We start from the raw sequence: 19,181 nt of genomic DNA, 5'->3' as shown, positions 1-19,181 counted from the left end.
AGTGTCCAGGTGATCTGGAGTAGAGCGAAACATGAAAAACTTCATTCCTTACCGATCAAGTGAAACCGGTTCCTATCTTCTCATTAAATACAAGTAAGAAACTGAGAAAAATGAGACAGACGGCCAGAAAGACCACAGAGACTTTTTAGGCTCCTTTCATCAGAATTACATTTAGGAACCAATTTGTAAGCTTTGGGCAATAGCTCAAATAAAACTGAGTGGCCATTCTGTTTCTCAGGGGCAAATAGTGGAGGTTTATAAATGCCTTACAATTAGAGGGCATGCTCTGATCCCCTGTTTTTGATCTTTGTGATCAAAGAAGGCTATGAAGAAAATATCTGTATAGTCAAAGGTATTTTTTCCCAGTAGTCATTTATAAATGTGAGAGGTGGACCATAATTCTGAGCACTGAAGAACTGATGCTCTGGAGTTGTGGTGCTGAAGAAGACTCTTGAGCGTCCCTTGGACTGCAAGGAGATCAAACCAGTCCATCCTAAAGGAAATCAACCGTGAACATTCACTGGAAGGACTGATGCTGAAGCTGAAACTCCAATACTTTGGTCACCTGATGCAAAGAGCTGACTCATTGGACAAGACCCTGATGCTGGGAAAGATTGAAGGCAAAAGAAGAGAGTGGCAGAGGATGAGATGGTTAGATAGCACCACCGACTCAACAGACATCAATTTGAGCAAACTCCAGGAGATAGTGGAGGAAAGGGAAGCCTGGCATGCTGCTGTCCATGGAGCCTGACTTGCAAAGAGTGGGCATGACTTAGTGACTGAACAACAGCAAAGATCAACAGCAAAGATCAGCATCAGTAGCTAGGGATGCTACTTCCAAATGAAGAAGGTGAGTGGCACATCCATTGTTGGTGCTTCCAGAGTCTTGAGGAATCCTGGAATCTGTGTCCTGCAGTCTCTACCATAGTTGCAGCAGCAGTTGCTAAAACCAAATGTATTTTAGTAAGTAAGGAATTTGACAAAGATATAACATGATTCATTTTAATGAGGCCAGAAAAAAAATATGCATGTATATGCTAGGTAAAGAATCTGCCTGCAATCCTGGAGACCAGGGTTTGATCCCTGGGTGAGAAAGATCCCCTGGAGAAGGAAATTGCAATCCACTCCAGGATTCTTGCCTGGAGAATCCCATGGACAGAGAAGCCTGGTGGGCTACAGTCTGTGGGGTCGCTGAGAGTCAGACACGACTGAAGCGACAGAGTAGGAGTTATAAACGGAGATGAAATAGAATCAATGTAATTGAGGTTATTTTATTAAAATTCAAAAATATTAAAATTTAACTGGATTATTTTACTCAGCTAGTGATGGTACAAAAAAAAAAAGAAAAAAAAAGTGTGCCTCTCTGGGAAGCCTTTGTATTGGAGAAGCTGGCTTTCTCATTGTTCCCTAGGACCTGTATTCCTGCACTATGTCAGTCTTCCTAGACAGAATGTCCTCCCTAACCTTTATAATGTACCTTGGTCTAAGTTCTATTCTTCTTCTAAGACCTGAATGAAATGCCGTCTCTGCTCTGGAGCTTCTCCTAACACCATAGCTCTCAGGTAGCTCTTCTCACCCCTTACTCCTCCAACACCTGTAGGTAGCACTTAGCCTCACTGCTTGGTGCTTTTTATCTCATTATAGCTGTGACTCAAACTGGAATATAAATCTATTGGGATAAATGGCCTTCAAGCTTTTTTGATCAAGGAGACATCAGTGAACAAGTTTTGAGCATGAACCCCACATATATGTATATTTTTTACAAGTTATATATATATATATATGATTATATATATGTGGTGTGTATATAATACTATAGTTGCTATAAACACAAAGTATCACAGAATTGAGGTAAGAATTTGGGATTGACATGTACATACTGCTATATTTAAAATGGATAATCAACAAAGACCTGCTCTATAGCACAGGCCCCTCTGCTTAATATTGTGTAACTACCTAAATAGAAAAGGTGGGGAAACAATGAAAACAATTACAGATTTTATTTTCTTGGGCTCCAAAATCACTGCAGATGGTGACTGAAAGACTCTTGCTCCTTGGGAGAAAACCTATGACAAACCTAGACAACATATTAAAAAGCAGAGACTTAACTGTGCCAACAAAAGTCCGTCTAGTCAAAGCTGTGGTTTTTCCAGTAGTCATGTAACGATGTGAGAGTTGGACCATAAAGAAGGCTGAGTGCCGAAGAATTGACTCTTTTGAACTGTGTTAGAGAAGACACTTGAGAGTCCCTTGGACTACAGGGACAATCCTAAAGGAAATCAGTCCTAAATATTCATCGGAAGGACTGATGCTGAAGCTCCAATACTTTGGCCACCTGATGAAAAGAGCCGACTTACTGGAAAAGATCCTAATGCTGGTAAATATTGAAAGCAGGAGGAGAAGGAGATGACAGAGAATGAAATGGTTGGATGGCATCACAGACTCAATGCACATGAGTTTGAGCAAGCTCCAGGAGATGGTGAAGGACAGGGAAGCCTGGTGTGCTGCAATCCACGTGGTCGCAAAGAGTCAGACACAACTGAACAACAAAATGGAAAAGACTATGGAAAAGAAAAGAATACTATGGAAAAGACTGTATAACTGAATTACTTTGCTGTACACCTAAAACTAACACAACATTGTTCGTCAACTATGCTTCAATATAAAATTAAACGTTTTCTTTTCAAAGTGAGGAATGTGAGAAACAAGTAAATAGAAGGTGCAGTAGATTCTTCCTATACCCCACCATAATGATTTGAGAACCTCTTGGAGTAATGTTATCCTACTTCTTGGTGTTCTTGGCCCTAGTAAATAGTAGACACTTGGCAAATATTTGATGATAGTGGTATTACTAGGTATTAAAGTGACTAGGTCAGAAGGTGACTATTAGGGATTGCTTGATTCTTGTATTTTCTTCATTCTGGACATGGGTACTTTCTGTTTCCTCTTCTTGCAGCACTCCTCCCCAGTTTTCCTGTTCCTTCCCTTCACTAAGCCCATTTTTCCTGTTCCTTCACCTCCCCTTCACTTGTTCTGAAATTTGTAGCTTCTGGGAGGGATTGGGGGCAGGAGGAGAAGGGGACGACAGAGGCTGAGATGGCTGGATGGCATCACCGACTCGATGGGCATGAGTTTGAGTAAGCTCTGGGAGTTGGTGATGGACAGGGAGGCCTGGCGTGCTGCGATTCATGGGGTCGCAAAGAGTCGGACACGACTGAGCAACTGAACTGAACTGTCGTTAAGAGAAGCCACCTCTGATCACCCCTGTGTGGGTAAGACTTCTGCCCTTCCACACTCCTGCACAGTAATAGCTATTTATAGTCTGCCTCCAACATAGACTTTCATTTGTTGAAGGCATTACTGTACCTTGTTCACCATCATACCCCTACTTCCCATTGCAAAGTCCAACATCTAATAAAGATTCAAAAATCTGTGGATTGAATACACATAGGATAGAGAAGTGCTTCCCTGGCAGCTTAGATGGTAAAGAATCTGCCTGCAATGCAGGAGACCTGAGTTCGATTCCTGGGTTGGGAAGCTCTTCTGGAGGAGGGCATGGCAATCCACTCCAGTATTCTTGCCTGGAGAATCCCCGTGGACAGAAGAGCCTGGTGGGCTGCAGTCCATGGGTCACAAAGAGTCGGGCACGACTGAGCGACTAAGCGCAGGATACAGAAGGAAGAGGTTGTACGTCCTTAGAGCCTGTTTGGGGACCAAGGTTATAGCAAAACCGACCTGCCCTTTAATGTTTAAGATGGGGCAGAATACCTCCTTATCCCCAAAGTGATTCGTGAGTTGAATGACAGGTTAGGGTTGAGAAGTCTGTTGCTCTTCATTTTCCCATAGAACCCTAGCAGTTTGTTGAACTATTGTGTATTTAGACTATGTTTACTAGGTTATGATAAAGCTCTGAATTAAAACCAAAACATACAGACTTTGTAAGGTGATGTGTTGAGCTAGTACTAAGTGCTCTAGAATTTGGAGGCATTTGTCCCGCCTTTTCCAGCTATTTGGTATATACTTATATACATTTCTGCTTTTCCTCGAAATATAAGAACTCTGATTCAAGGATATAGAGTGGACTATAAATGATAATAAAGAAAGAACCCTTTGAATGCATTTTAAGAAAAGAGAATTCATTTGTCTTTGACTAGTGGAATGTTTTTTCTGGTAGCACAGAAATAATAACACTGGAGCATGAAGACAGGAATTTATTGCTAATCCAAAACTCTGCTTTTATCAATGGTTTCAATCCCTGTCAGTACCAAACCTTTGTTTACATTGTTTTAAAAAGTTTAATTTATTGCCTTTTTTTGGTTCCTGTTTAATTTAAGGCATAAAGCAATTGTCAAAAAACAAAACAAAAAAGCCCACCAATCTAATAGCCAAATATACACTTCTAAGTTGTTAGTTTCTAATAGGATGTGACCGTATGATATAAATGACATTTGGTTAGAACAGCTATCTCTTCTCTCTTTTTTAAATTTTCAAATAAAGTTGACTGAGGTTTAAAGCCCTGGCATTGGTGTTGGAAATTAGAGGAAGTTTGGTTGTGTGATAAAGATGTTTTACCCTCAGTGTTAGGTTTTGAATTAGTCTGTTTACAGTGGGCAGTGGTGCAGTGGTTTTAAAAATCATGTTGAATCAGCAACGTGAGGGAGCAACATTGCTTTCATTCCAGCCATGTAGCTGGAAAAGGAAATGATTAGACATCATACTCTTCATGGCTAATATCCTGTGAAGTTTTTCTAAAATCATGAAATCAGGACTCTGGAGCTTAGAAGGGACCTCAGAAGTCTACCAGTGGAAAGGGGAAAAAAAAATGAAAGGGAAATGGAATCAGCCAAACTAAAGGGCAGGATTCTTTTAGTTCTCAGCAGGAAACACATGTTTATCTGGAAAAGATTTTGGTTGGACAGATTGTTTGTGTAAGAATCTTTTTTGTGAGGAAGGAAGACCAACCTGAGCTTGGAGGCTGGGGGTGGGGGTAGAGAAAACAGTCTCTAAACTTTGAGTGAATGAGGAAAAAATACAGTTTTCAGATAGGAAAACTCTACTTTCATAGGGATGATATGCTAATACTATTAGCTTACTTTTAAGTTCGCCTTGCTGCATTTTCATTTTATAAGATATGATTAAATGGTAACTTTAGCATTAGTTGCTATAAAAGCAGAAATAGTAACTTTTAAAAACATAGGGAAGACTTATGTCCACACAAAAACCTGCACATGAATGTTTATAACATCTTTATTCATAATTGCCAAAACTCAGGGGCAGCCAAGTTATCCCTCAGTAGGTGAAAAGATAAAGTGTGGTACATCCACACAATAAAATATTGTTCAGTGCTGAAAAGAAATGCACGATCAGCCCGTGAAAAGACACAGCAGAACTTTAAATGCTTGCTAGTAAGTGGAAGAAGCCAGTCTGAGAAGGTTACATACGGTGTGGTTCCAACTCTATGACATTCTGTAAAAGGCAAACTATGGAGAATCAAAAAGATCAGCGGTTACCAGACTTGGGGGGAGAGAAACAGATGAATAGGCAGAGCACAAGATTTTTAGGGCAGTGAAAATACTCTGTATGATCTTATAATGATGAATATATATCATTATACATTTATCTAAACCTGTAGAATATACAACACCAAGAGTGAACCCTAAGGTAATCTGTGGACTTTGGGTGATTATGATGTGTTTGATGTAGGTTTATCCTCGGTAACAAATGTATCTGTCTGGTGAGTGATATTGATAATAGGAAAGACTATGCGTGTGCAGGGCAGGTACAGGAGGTATATGAAAAGCCTCTGTGCAGCCTCTCAATTTTATTGTGAACTTAAAACTGCTCTAAAAAATAGTCTTTAAAAATATATGGAAAGACGTTTTAATTGGAAAGTAGTTGGGAAATAGCACAGAGTGACATCAGTTATATAAGATTGCATATCTATACAGTGTATATATGTGGCATGTTAACTAAAATTTTCAGTGATTATTTGTATAGTACGATTGAAGATGACTTTTTAAAAGAAGATGTTCTTCTTTATTTTCTTTATCATTTGCATTTTCTATAGTGACCATATATTATCTTTGTACACAGCTACAATGAAAAAGCAAAAAGACATTTTATGTTACCTCTGCTCTGACAAGTGAAACCACATCATGGCTTCATTATCCTCTGAAGTGCAGAAGGTTATCAAAGGAACAGGAGTCCGTGAGTGGGGCATTGTCTCTCCAGTTAAATTTAGTAACAAAGGATAAAAGGAAATTGCCAGAAAACTGGAAAATGCTTCCATTTTAAAGCATATAAAACCAAGATACTTTATCTAACGTAAGCTTCAAGTTGTGGATAATGTCATTTTGAAGTAATTTCCAGATAGTCAGGATGACAGTGAGAGGGATGATATGGGCACATCTCCAAGGCTGCAACACAAATCTGATGGGACAGAAACGTGTTTCCTCCTCATCCTGAAAGCAGATGGTTAATAATTCACTGAGCAGTGTTTACTTTTCTTTTAAAAAACTGAGGAATGAAGAAATGGCTGCTGGAAGTCCATTTATGGATGAAAGCAGTGGGGGAAAATAAAATATTAGTAGAATCTTGCTAACAGAGTAGAATTTCTTACCATTGTTTTGCAGCAAGGAATTGTAGGATTCTTGCATTTGATCATAGGGAGCAAGAGGAAGTTTCTTTCATTAAGTTATGTGTGCAGAAAAGAGTAGGCACAATCATAAAGTTTATCGTTGTAAGGGTTTTCTATTTATACTTCATCTCATTCCACAAAGAATTTGAAGCTCCTTATTAAGAAATATATATATCAGTTAAATATAAATAAGAAACCAGGGCCAGGCTAAGTATGAATTCATTCTATGGTAGATACTATGAGTGATCCACCCATATTTCCTCTCGGCCCACAAAGGAAGGGTGGAAATGTTGGAGAATTAACGTCCCCTTTCCTTGAAGCGGCCATTAATCAATGTCAGATGAGATCTAGAGGATAAATATCCCAGTTTCGTTGACCCTTGAGTATGATCTACCAACCCTTTGAGATCCCTGAAGGAACCCAGGTGGCAGGCTGAAATGGAGAAGATTTGATGGGTTCCTGAGAGCTGTGGGTGTTCAGATAAGGAGGTTGACCTTGGTATCTACTAAGCATACTTAGTGGTGGTGGTTTAGCTGCTAAGTTGTGTTTGACTCTTGTGACCCCGTGGACTATAGCCTGCCAGGCTTCTCTGTCCATGGGATTCTCCAAGCATGAATACTAGAGTGGGTTGCCATTTCCTCCCCCAAGGGATCTTTCCCACCCAGGAGTCAAATCTGGGTCTCCTGTATTGCAGGCAGATTCTTTACTGACTGAGTTAAGAGGAAATCCCAGACAGACTTATTAGAGGAGTCTGCTAGGTTCTTAATGAAAGGAACCCTGGTCCTCCAAGCCCATTACTACTGGGCTTATTCCCAGTCTACCTCAGTCTTCCTCTGTAGAGCCTTGGGGATGCCCCATTCCCGGGACCTCAGGTCTGAACCTCAAAAAGTGAGGACCAAGGAGAGAGACTAGTCTCCTACCTAAGGCCCACCTGAAAGGTATTTTGCTGTCTGAGGACTCAACTTTCTCTCAAATGTTGGACAATGGAAGCACCACCCTTTGGGGAAAATCTATGCCCTATTACCTTAAAATAAAATATGATTCGAATAGGACAACTACAGTAAACCTAATTTCCCTTAGGAGTTTCACATACCCTGAATTATGCATATTTTATAAGTATAACTGGATGGATAAAGGATCGATTTTGGAAGGGAACAAACTTACACAGGGAGACTAGTTAGGAAACTATTTCACAGTCCAGATGAGAGGAAGAAGGCACGAGCATGGGAGGGAAAGACCCAGTTAGATCATAGAAGGTTTAGCAGGACTTGATGATCAATTTGTTGTGAGTGAAGAAGTATATGAAGGCATCTCTATGTTTTGTTTTGTTTTGTTTTTTTCTGGATGACTTCAGGCAGAGTGGTGCTACTACCCCTAGCATGGCTTCAATAAGTTGGGGAAGAGGGTTCAGCCTACAAATGTCAAGTTTTAGGTTTGTCGTGGGTATGTCTTGAAGAGATGCTGAGAAGCTACTTAGAAACAAGTTTAGTAGTTAGAAGCCAGAACTAGAGTTGCATATTTGGGAGTCCTCAGTGCACAGGCAATTGTTGGAAGTCAAGAGATCTTATGAAGTCTTGTAGAAGATGAATGAGCATCCAGAAAGACCAGAAGAATGATGTACAAAGAACCTTGGGATATGCACATGTTTAAAGGTTGGGTGGAGAGACTAGCTGGTGCAGGAGACTGAGAAACTGTGGAGTGAGAGGAACCATATGTTGTTGGAGCCAAGATCCCTTTCTTTAAGTACTGAGGAGAGTACTGGCTTCTAATGGAACCTGGGTACCATTTCTGATGGCCTTATCCAGGACCTCTGTTCTGCTCCTGTTTCTGCTAACAGAGGAGGCTGGAGGGATGGGTGGGTGGGGGCGGGGAGGATGAGCTCAGCTTTCACAGTGCTATGAGCCATGAGTCCCACGTGAGAGAGTCAGTCTAGTACAAATTATTTTTCTCTCCTTCTGTTGCCATTGATAGTCATCTCCGTGAGTTTGCATGATGGTAGATGTTTTTGTAGGCTGGGCTTCCTCAGAAGCCAAGTCCCTGAGAAACATCTGTGTATAGCTTCTGAAGAAGCAGGTCTCATTATACATTGAGTCTAGTCACTCGTTCTGAATTTGGAAATAACTGTGAGTCATGTGGTTCAACTCTTTTTAAAAAACAGAAGATTCTCTTCTGCTCAGTGCCACTTAGGGGCTTTTGCCTGCCATTCTTAATACCAATACTCTTTGTCATTGTCATCGCTGCTGGTACAAATTCTCAGAATCTTCTCCCCATCCTGGGTCACCAAGCTCCCTTTCCACTTCTAAACAACTGCTAATCTCTGCCCATTTGTCAAATCTTCCTTGATTAATCAAAGGACTAGGTACACATCTCCTGTGATTCCATCTTCACTCAACACTCACTAAATGCTCTCTCCCACTGGTGTTGTGTTCTTGTAAAGATTTACTTAAGTTATGTATTTGCCTTATATGTGTGCTAATCGTTCTGTTATTATCATTATTGTCTCAGACAGGAGTCACCTAAGTTAAACTCTTAAGCATTATTCTTTACCACACAGTTCTGTGATCACATGGTTTCTTCTTCAGTGTGTTGGATAATACTAAGCAAAATTCTCTCACTACCTTATTGCATTACCTTTCAGGGATGTATTTGGGAGACATAAACAACATCATACTCTGTGGTTCTTTCTTGACTAGTAACTTTTGCTCAACACAAAAGTTTTCCTGTTTGCTTTTCCCACAGTTATTCCCTCCCATGTGCACACATGATAAAACGGGTATCTCAGGAAGAAGAAAAAAGACTTTGATAGCATTGCTCAGTAGTTCAACACAGTAAACAAGGTTTGGCGTACCCACTTCGATCACTGTCTGCTTCACCTCGTTTAACCTTCCTGTGAGTTTCTGTCTCCTCACTAGAAAATTTACTACTTTCCAGGGGGAGACCCAGTTGATTCTAGGAGATTCTAGGAAACCCATTGTTAATAATGTTAATAAAGGACAAAGTACAGTATGATGTTAGCCATATGGTCCTGGGATAAAATCAAGAGTGGAGGATTCCGGGGGTGGTTCTGGTACTAAGTAGCTAGATGAGCCTTGGGAATGTTGTTGAGCTTCTTTAGGAAATGGTTTCCTAGGTATTGAGTCTTCTTCGAGGCAATTGGATGACTGGATTAAAAATCCTTTCTATTCCTTGAATGCTGAAGTAAGAGTTTTAACAACAGTTGTAATTAGTAACAGTCGCCTCCTGCCAGGTATTTTTCTAAATATGTTACACATTATTTCAGCAAGTCCCCAAAGTGGCCCTTTGAGGAGGGTTCTCTAGCCTTCATATTCTACAAATGAGGAAACTGAGGCATAGACTGAACAACGTGCTCCAGGTCACCCAGTTTATAAGGGGGAGATGCAGGATTCACAGCTGCACTCCAGATTCTAGGCCCTCACCTGCCTCACCCACCTGCAGGCCTTTATACCTGTGGTCACAAATGAAGGCCTCATGACTTCCTCTGCACAGCCCCTTGAAGACCAGTTACAGAGTATAGTAAACCAAATACTGGTGCTGCTGAGCAAATTCAACGTAAATTGCATTCTACACTAAATTCAAAAGTATTCCCTTTATGTATTCTATGTCAGTAATTATAGAAATTACGAAATGCCATAGATTTTTTATGTCTGATTTTAACTTGGAAATTTGTAACTATGATTTCAAATAGGATATTTGAATCATATTGAAATATGATATTTCAATATCATAGTCAAACTATGATTTTGACTCACATCAGAATGTTTCCAAAGTGCCTTCAAACATGGATTTCTATGTCTGGTATGCGTGCGTGCATGCATGCATGCTAAGTCACTTCCGTCATGCCGACTCTATGGGACGCTATGGACTGTAGCCCACCAGGCTCCTCTTTCTGTGGGATTCTCCAGGCAAGAATACTAGAGTGGGTTGCCGTGCCCGCCTCCAGGGGGTCTTCCCAACCCAGGGATCGAACCTGCGTCTCTTACGTCTATCTGCACTGGCAGTCAGGTTCTTTACCACTACTGCCGCCTCGGAAGCCCATGTCTGGTGTGTGAAACTTTAAATTCAGGTAGGGAGAGCAGAAGACTGAAAAAGATGGAATATTTACCATTTTTGAGATAAAATTAAGACAGTTTGATGGAGGCTTCAGAAAGCCATCTCTCCCCTACAAATCCTCCCGCCAGCAACACAAGTTTCATACCAATAAAATTTTCTACGAGGAGAACTTACCCTGGGGTGGCTTCTGGTCACTTATGCCTTCTCAGGTTCTGAAAAAGAATGTGTGGGATGACAATCAGATTTTATGAAACACAATTTTATTTCAAAATAGATAATCATCGTTACACTTCACATAATTAGTCTCCACTCTGTGGTTGGGAGGGCTTGTGAAAACCAACTCCTAGAAAGACAGATCAGGGCTCCAGACCTGCCCACTTCCAGAGATGGCAATGTGAGTTTCCATGCTGGGACATGGAGCCAGCTTCCTATTTACTTAGAGGCATTGAGCACCTCAGGAGCTAAATGGAAGTTGTGATGCAAGTTTTGGCTGCAAAGCATGTTAGGATTGCTTGACATGCTCAACTGACAGATGATCTGAAAGGTTTCTCAAGGCCCAGGGTGGTTTAAAGCACAGCAGGATTAAATTGTCTTTTTAAGCCCTTCTCAGTCCTAAATCAACATGAGGCCATGCAGACAATGAGGAAGATATCCCTGCACTCTCAAGCGGGGATTCAGTCTGTACTCAGAGCAACAGAGTGCAGTCCCAGAGTTCATTCTTGTGCTCAGGGCAGCCAGCAAGACAGGGCAACAGGGAAAGCCATATGAAGCCACAGCAGCCCCAGTTTTCTTACATGACTTAAGTTTCTTGCAGATTCCAAGATGTGGGTAAATATGTGTTTGCTTTTTAAATAGAAAGAGGCACATGTGCAAACGAATACAGAGGAAGAAAGAGTGAAGTTTAGTTATAAATGACCACGTATGAGGTCTGGTGAGGCACCTGGGATAGGAGGTGAAAGAGACACAGTCCCTAGTTTCCTGGGATAAGGGAAAAGATGGAGGTGTGCTCCCAGGTTGCTATCGAAACAGGGTGAGGAGAAGCATTTCACCCTGATTCAGGGTTTGGGGGCAGCCACTTAGGCTCTGAGACACACAGGAAAGTCTATGTTAACTCATTTGAGGGAAGAAAAAAAAAAAAAAAAAACCCAAGGAAAGAACATTTGAGGAAGGGTGAAAGGCAGGAGTGAGTGCATTGGGGGATGACTGACTTGGTGAACAACTACATGCAGTTTCTTCCTACGTCCTTCTGGCTGTAAGATCACCTAGAAGATTCATAGGTCATATTACTGCAATGGTAATACCTGTTGAGGGGGGGAAAAGGATTCAATTTATGAAATGTTAAAACTGCAAATGAGCTGACCTTTTAACCAATCTTTATAGTATTAAGGGATTATATAAGTAAATTATTGGTAATTAGACTCCCCAGGGAGAATTTAATTTGCATCTAGATGTGATATGTGTTCAGTAATTCAGTACAAGTTTTACTTTGGCCAGTGCTGAGCTGGGTCTTAGGTTGGTGATAATGTAGATCAGATATAGGGTGTTATCATCTAGGCTAAATTTCATCATCTGTCAGCAAAGCGACATTAAAATCTGCTTAGTGGTTACTAGATGGCTTCTAGAATTATTGTGAAAGAGAGCAGTAGAGTGATTTCTGTTCTCATGTGACCCTTATCCAAAGTTGTAAGACCCTCTCAGGAATACTGATTATATAATACTTTCCCCATATGACTGAGGACTTGGGGTATATTTTCATCTTCTTTGGATAGATGGGAAACCTGAGGATGAAAGTGATTAGGCTGCTTACTAAAGAACTTACACACACACACACACACACACACACACACACACACACTACAAAACAAAAATTCAAGTAGGTATGATTTTAACTGTACTAGAGCCTCTGGAGAGTTGGTGTCTTAGCCAAATTTATTTGGATGTTTTTTGCATTTCATTCTCTAAGATTTCTTGTATTGAACTTCATTTTTATTGTTAAAAAGAATATAGCATACATTGATATGATGCTATATAAATACAATTGATATACATTCCTGCTTTCTGGTATTTTTTATAGGAAAAAAAATCCTAGAAGTTGTTACATGCAAAGAAATGAACATAACACTTGAACAAGGTGACAAAAACACCAACTTGAAAAGATATCTGCACCCCCATGTTTGTAGCAGCATTATTTACAATAGCCAAGACATGGAAATAACCTAAGTATCTATCGATGATGAATGAATACAGAAGCTGAGATAATATATACACAATTAAATATTGCTCAGCTTTAAAAAATGAGGAAATCTTACCACTTACATCAACGTGGATAGACCTTGAAGGTATTACGCTAAGTGAAAGAAGTCAGACAGAAAATGACAAATACTGTATGATCTAAAAAACAAACAGAAAAACAAAACAACCAACTCACAGAAAAAAAAGATCTCAGATTTGTGGTTACCAGAGGCAGGCTGGAGGGGGAAGAGGAATTACAGGAAGGTGGTCAAAAGGTTTAAACTTTTGGTTATAAGATAAATAATCACTAGGGATATAATGTGAACAGCATGATGACTACAGCTAACATTTCTGTATTATAAATAGGAAAGTTGAGAATAAATCCTGAGTTCTCATCACAAGAAGAAAATATTTTCTTTCTTTTTATTATATCTCTATGAGAAGATGAATGTTAGTTGAACCTATTGTGGTAATCATTTCACAGTATTTAATCAGACCATCATGCTGATATGCCATAAACATATACAGTGATGTTATGTCAGTTATTTCTCAATAAAACTGGAAAAAAACATTGACAGGTATTGTCAAATTGGTTATCAAAAGAAATCATTCTCGAAATAGATACATGTGTTGAATGCTACCATGTGTCTATCTTTACCCAAAACCTTTTTAATGCATTACTTCATTCAGTCCTTGGGGGAAAAAAAACCTAGAAGGAAGATAGTACCTGATTTATAGATGAGAACAGGGAAGTTTAGCAGGATAAATACATCCAGAGCACGGCGGTGCCAGGACTAGAGACAAGTTTATCCTCCTCCCAGCAGAAGCTGGAGGTGCTTCTTTCCCTACCAGGTTGTAAGAATGGGCATGTTAACCATCTTTATAAGTATTTGCCAACCTAAGAGGTAAAATGCTATTTACCTCGCGATTCTTACATGGCTATCTTGGATAGGGTTGGACATCTTTGGCATGCTTAATTTCTGTCTGCATTTATAATTTTATGAGTTGCCTGTTCACTTCCTCTGCCCCTCCTTTTTACTAGATTTTTATCCTCTTTTCTAAGTGATTTATACATATTATAAATGTAATAGTTTGTCATGTGTTGCAAATCCTTTTATCCCCAGTTTGTTTCAACTCTGTTTTATTTATTGACAGTAGGACTTTAAATTTCATAGGTTACAAATCCGTGGATCTTTTACGGCTGTAGAAGTTTGTTATCCTTATCCCATTCTAGGAATATTTTTCCCCCCTGTGGTTTCTTTCTTTCTGTAATTTCCACCTTCATATTTATCTTAGATTATTTAGGTGTAAGAAGTGAGGTAAAGATATTTTGCAAAAGGCTACCTAGTTGTCTGTACACTGCTTATTGAATAAATCCGTCTTTCCTACTGATTTGAACCATATTATCTTTCAGCCAAATTGATTTCTAGTTTTGGACTGTTCTTGAAGGGGTAAAGCACTGTTTAAATTATTGTAATTTTATAATATGTTTTAACATGTACAGCAAGTCCTCTCTTACTGAAATTTTTGAACAGCTTTAAAATATTTATGGTACCAAATAAACTTTGAAAAAACTTGTCGAGTTTAAAAGCATCCTTTGGGAATGTTGATTGTGATTTTGTTCAGTTTAGAGATTAGTTTAGAAAGAATTGGCAACTTTATACTATTGAGTGTTCCAATTTAAGAACTTCATTTTTACACATCTTTTCATCTTCTTCAATTGGTTTTATAGTCTTTTTTCATATAAATTTTGCACTTCTGATAAATTATTTCCTAGATAGTTTGGTTTTTGTAGCTATATGAATGGGATTTTTAAGATTATTCTAATCAGTTCTTTTGACATAATAAATACCTTGGCTTTTAATGACTTATTACTGTCCATCATACTGTACTTATTTTTTAATAAATTAGGCTAAATTCTCCTGAGTTTTCTAGTCATACATGAAATAACTTAAAATAATGGTATCTTTGGCACCTTTTCCTCATAGTTTGATCTTTAATTTTCATATCTAATAATTTTAGCAATTACTTTCAGAATAATGTTAAACAATAGTGGTGAGAATTAGTCTTATTCTTAACTGTCACTGGAATTTTTAAAAACTTACCATTTAGCTTTTGATTTGTGAAATCATGTGTTAGTCATGTTAAAAAGACACTCTTCTAGTCTTTTTAAAAGAATTTTTTAGTGGATTACAAGTTAAATTTTACCAAGTGCCTTTTTAACATCTACTGAAACTGTCATACTTATTCTTTTACCTATTAATAGAATAAGATATAATAGATTTTGTAATAATATGCCCATTGTTATGCTTCTGAGAAAATTCCTACTTGGTCACAATGAGTTTTTCTTTTAAGGTAATGCTGAGTAGTACAGTTGTTTCTGGTTATTTGAGTATAATTGCTACTGGGAAAAGTCTACCTAAAATGACTACTTCAAAATTAGAGGTAGTCCTTTAAAATCTTTATAATTTTTTCTAAAGAGTTAGACTATTGTTTTATGTAATTCTTAGTGAATTTTGATCATTAATTATGTTTACACAGAAATCTTCTACTTTTTTCCCAGGTTTTAAAATTTATTAGCAGATTATTCTTGTATGATTCCTCTAATTTCCTTTGGAGCAGTGATTTATTTAAAAGCATTATTGAAGAAGGAATCTTTATTTTATAATCACAAGTCTCTGCATACATTGGGAACGTTCTAGAATAGTAAAGTGGAAAAGATCATTTACTATCTTTAAATGGTGCACAATTCTCAAGTCTTCAGATTAGGAGCCACTATCTTTAAAATGTGAGATTAGAAAAGGAACTTTGAGTGTATTCCCAGTTAATTTCTATGTATTCCAAATTCACAGAGATGGTGCTGGAAATGATGCTTTGGGGCAGGGCTCTCACTGTGTAGGGGGCAATTCCGTCACTAAGTTTTGTGAGGACACTAGCATGGAAGGAGAGTAATGAGGATTCCTGTTTGCCAGCCAGTCAGTGAATCTAAGGTCCTGGACAGCTGGAAAGGTACCATGAGACCATGTTGCTGTCACATACTGGGACATCGGAACCCTGGGGACCCCATGCTCTGTGCTGGAGAGACTAGTCCAAGATAGTCAGGCACTGGGAATCTCAGAGTTCCATAGGTCCAACAAAGCATGATGATTTTTTGGGCTGTTTTGCATCTTGCAGAAAGAAAAAAATAATAATAATCTGGGAAGTATTTGAACTATCCAACTTTCTCATACATTAGGTGCAGATAGATTCATTACACTCTTTTTTTTCCCCCGCTTCTTTTAATATATAGCTACTCTCCAGAGAGACCGAATCTTCAAACATTTTACCAGGAAGCGCCAAAGGGCTATGCGAAGGCGAGTCCACCAGATCAACGGACACAAGTTCATGGCCACGTACCTGAGGCAGCCCACATACTGCTCTCACTGCAGGGAGTTTATCTGGTAAGAGGCTCCTTGGCTTCTCTCCTGCCATGAGCTGAGACTTCCTCTGGTTGTATGTGATTTCAGCAGAAAACATGATTATTAAGAATTGTTTTAGAATCTGATTTTCCCCCTCTTATTCTAATATGTTGACCTAGAAATTTTAATCCCCAAACCAGCAGAAAAAAATTACACAATTTACAGATTAAGTTTTACATGTTATTTCTTTCGCTAGTCATTTTGGTAAAAATGTTAAATGAATCATGAACTGATCAAAAAGCAGTAATTAGAGAGAGAGGCTAATCAATTAATAAATGGTCTGCCCCTGAAGAGGAAAGAAATATCAACAGTATTTCTCTAAGAAGGCATGAATCACATGATGACTTACAGAAATTGTTTCAGCTATACTAAGCATACAGCGGCCTTCAGCCTTATCATATGTAGCTGAAGGTAATAGCTTTCAGTGACCACATACTATAATCCCTGGCCTTTAAGAATAATTAAATAATTATTTAATAATAAGAATAATTAACATAATTAACAGTTGAGAAATTCTAGATGATTTGGAATAATCTTATTATATATGTCACTCAAGCTTAAGTCTAAGAGGCAAATCTATAATGTGAAATAAATTTAAGTAGTAGTTATCTTCAGTTAGAAAGTGAAGGTGAAGTCTCTCAGTCGTGTCCAACTCTTTGTGACCCCATGGACTGTAGCCTGCCAGGCTCCTTTGCCCATGGGATTCTTCAGGCAAGAATACTGGAGTGGGTTTCCATTTCCTCCTTTAGTCTTCAATTAGAGGCAACGTTAAACACATTTATTTGCAGAGAGAAAGAAGAAACACTCCCTCACTTGCACAAAACATACTCACACACACCCTTCTCAGAAGGAAGAAAAACACTCTTGCATCTTGCTTTTGTTGCAAACTTTAGTCATTTGGAAGGAAAGTTATGACCAATCTAGACAGCATATTGAAAAGCAGAGACATTACTTTGTCAACAAAGGTCTGTCTAGTTAAGGCTATGGTTTTTCCAGTGGTCATGTATGGATGTGAGAGTTGGACTATAAAGAAAGCTGAGTGCAGAAGAATTGATGCTTTTGAACTGTGGTGTTGCAGAAGACTCTTGAGAGTCCCTTTGACTGCAAGGAGATCCAACCAGCCCATCCTAAAGGAGATCAGTCCTGGGTGTTCATTGGAAGGACTGATGTTGAAGGTGAAACTCCAATACTTTGGCCACCTGATGCGAAGGTCTGACTCATTTGAAAAGACCCTGTTGCTGGGAAAGATTGAGGGCAGGAGGAGAAGGGGACGACAGAGGATGAGATGGTTGGATGACATCATTGACTCGATGGACATGGGTTTGGGTGAACTCTGGGAGTTGGTGATGGACAGGGAGGCCTGGTGTGCTGCAGTTCATGGGGTTGCAAAGAATTGGACACGACTGAGCAACTGAACTGAACTTAGTCATTTTGTTTAAGGCAGAAACACTTGATTCATTTCTGCATATTGATCAATTGCTTTGTATTATGTGGGGTTTATCCCCAAATCACTGCAGATGGTGATTGCAGCCATGAAATCAAAAGACGCTTACTCCTTGGAAGGAAAGTTATGACCAACCTAGACAGCATTTTAAAAAGCAGAGACATAAAAAAAATTAAAAAAAAAAAAAAAAGCAGAGACATTACTTTGCCAGCAAAGGTCCATCTAGTCAAGGCTACGGTTTTTCCAGTGGTCATGTATGGATGTGAGAGTTGGACAGTGAAGAAAGCTGAGCACCAAAAAATTGATGCTTTTGAACTGTGGTGTTGGAGAAGACTCTTGAGAGTCCCTTGGACTGCAAGGAGATCCAACCAGTCCATCCTAAAGGAGATCAGTCCTGGGTGTTCATTGGAAGGACTGATGCTGAAGCTGAAAATCCAATCCTTTGGCTACCTCATGTGAAGAGTTGACTCATTGGATAAGACCCTGATGCTGGGAGGGGTTGGGGGCAGGAGGAGAAGGGGACGACAGAGGATGAGATGGCTGGATGGCATCACTGATTCGATGGACATGAGTTTGAGTAAACTCCAGGAGTTGGTGATGGACAGGGAGGCCTGGCATGCTGCAATTCATGGGGTCACAAAGAGTCGGATGTGACTGAGTGACTGAACTGAACTGAACTGATGTGGGGTTTTTGTGATTACTTTTGATTTTATACCTTTTAGCAAGTCAGAATCCAGGCTTAGCTTATGTTTCTGGTCTTTTAAATCATGAACAGGGTCCAGTCTATTATCCTTTTAAAGTATTACTGAAGTCGATTTGCTAGTATTTTGTTGATGATTTTTTGCATCTATGTTTATCAGTGGTATTGGCCTGTAATTTTCTTTTTTTGTGGTATCTTTCTCTGGTTTGGGTATTAGGTTGATGATGGACCCATAAAATGAGTTTGGAAGTCTTCCTTCCTCTGTGATTTTTTGGCAGAGTTTCAAAAAGATAGGTGTTAACTCTTCTCTAAATGTTTTGTAGAATTCACTTGTGAAGCCATCTGAGCCTGAACTTTGGTTTGTTGGGAAGGTTTTTTTAATTATTATTATTAAGGATTCAATTTCAGTTCTGGTAATTGGTCTGTTATGATTTTCTATTTCTTCCGGTTCAGACTTGGGAGATTGTATCTTTCTAAGAATTTTTCCATTTCTTCTAGGTTGTCCATTTTATTGGCATATAGTTGCATGTAGTAGTCTCTTATGAGCCTTTGTATTTCTGTAATGTCAGTTGTAACTTCTTTTTCATTTCTGAATTTATTGATTTGGGCCCTCTCTTTTTATCCTTGATGAGTCTAGCT

The 19,181-nt window shown here is 39.1% G+C and overlaps 1 protein-coding gene across 1 annotated transcript in view; it reads left to right on the top strand.

Annotated features, from left to right (window-relative positions):
* PRKCH (protein kinase C eta) overlaps window positions 1-19,181 on the top strand; it is a 241,942-nt gene that overhangs the window by 104,836 nt on the left and 117,925 nt on the right. Inside the window, exon 3 of the mRNA XM_061156926.1 lies at window positions 16,230-16,380. Coding sequence (XP_061012909.1) covers window positions 16,230-16,380 — 151 coding nt within the window. The remainder of the gene's footprint in view (window positions 1-16,229; window positions 16,381-19,181) is intronic.

This window comes from Dama dama, chromosome 12, assembly GCF_033118175.1.
Source record: "Dama dama isolate Ldn47 chromosome 12, ASM3311817v1, whole genome shotgun sequence".
Taxonomy (NCBI): Eukaryota; Metazoa; Chordata; class Mammalia; order Artiodactyla; family Cervidae; genus Dama; species Dama dama.
This window is presented reverse-complemented; position numbering and strand designations above follow the sequence as displayed.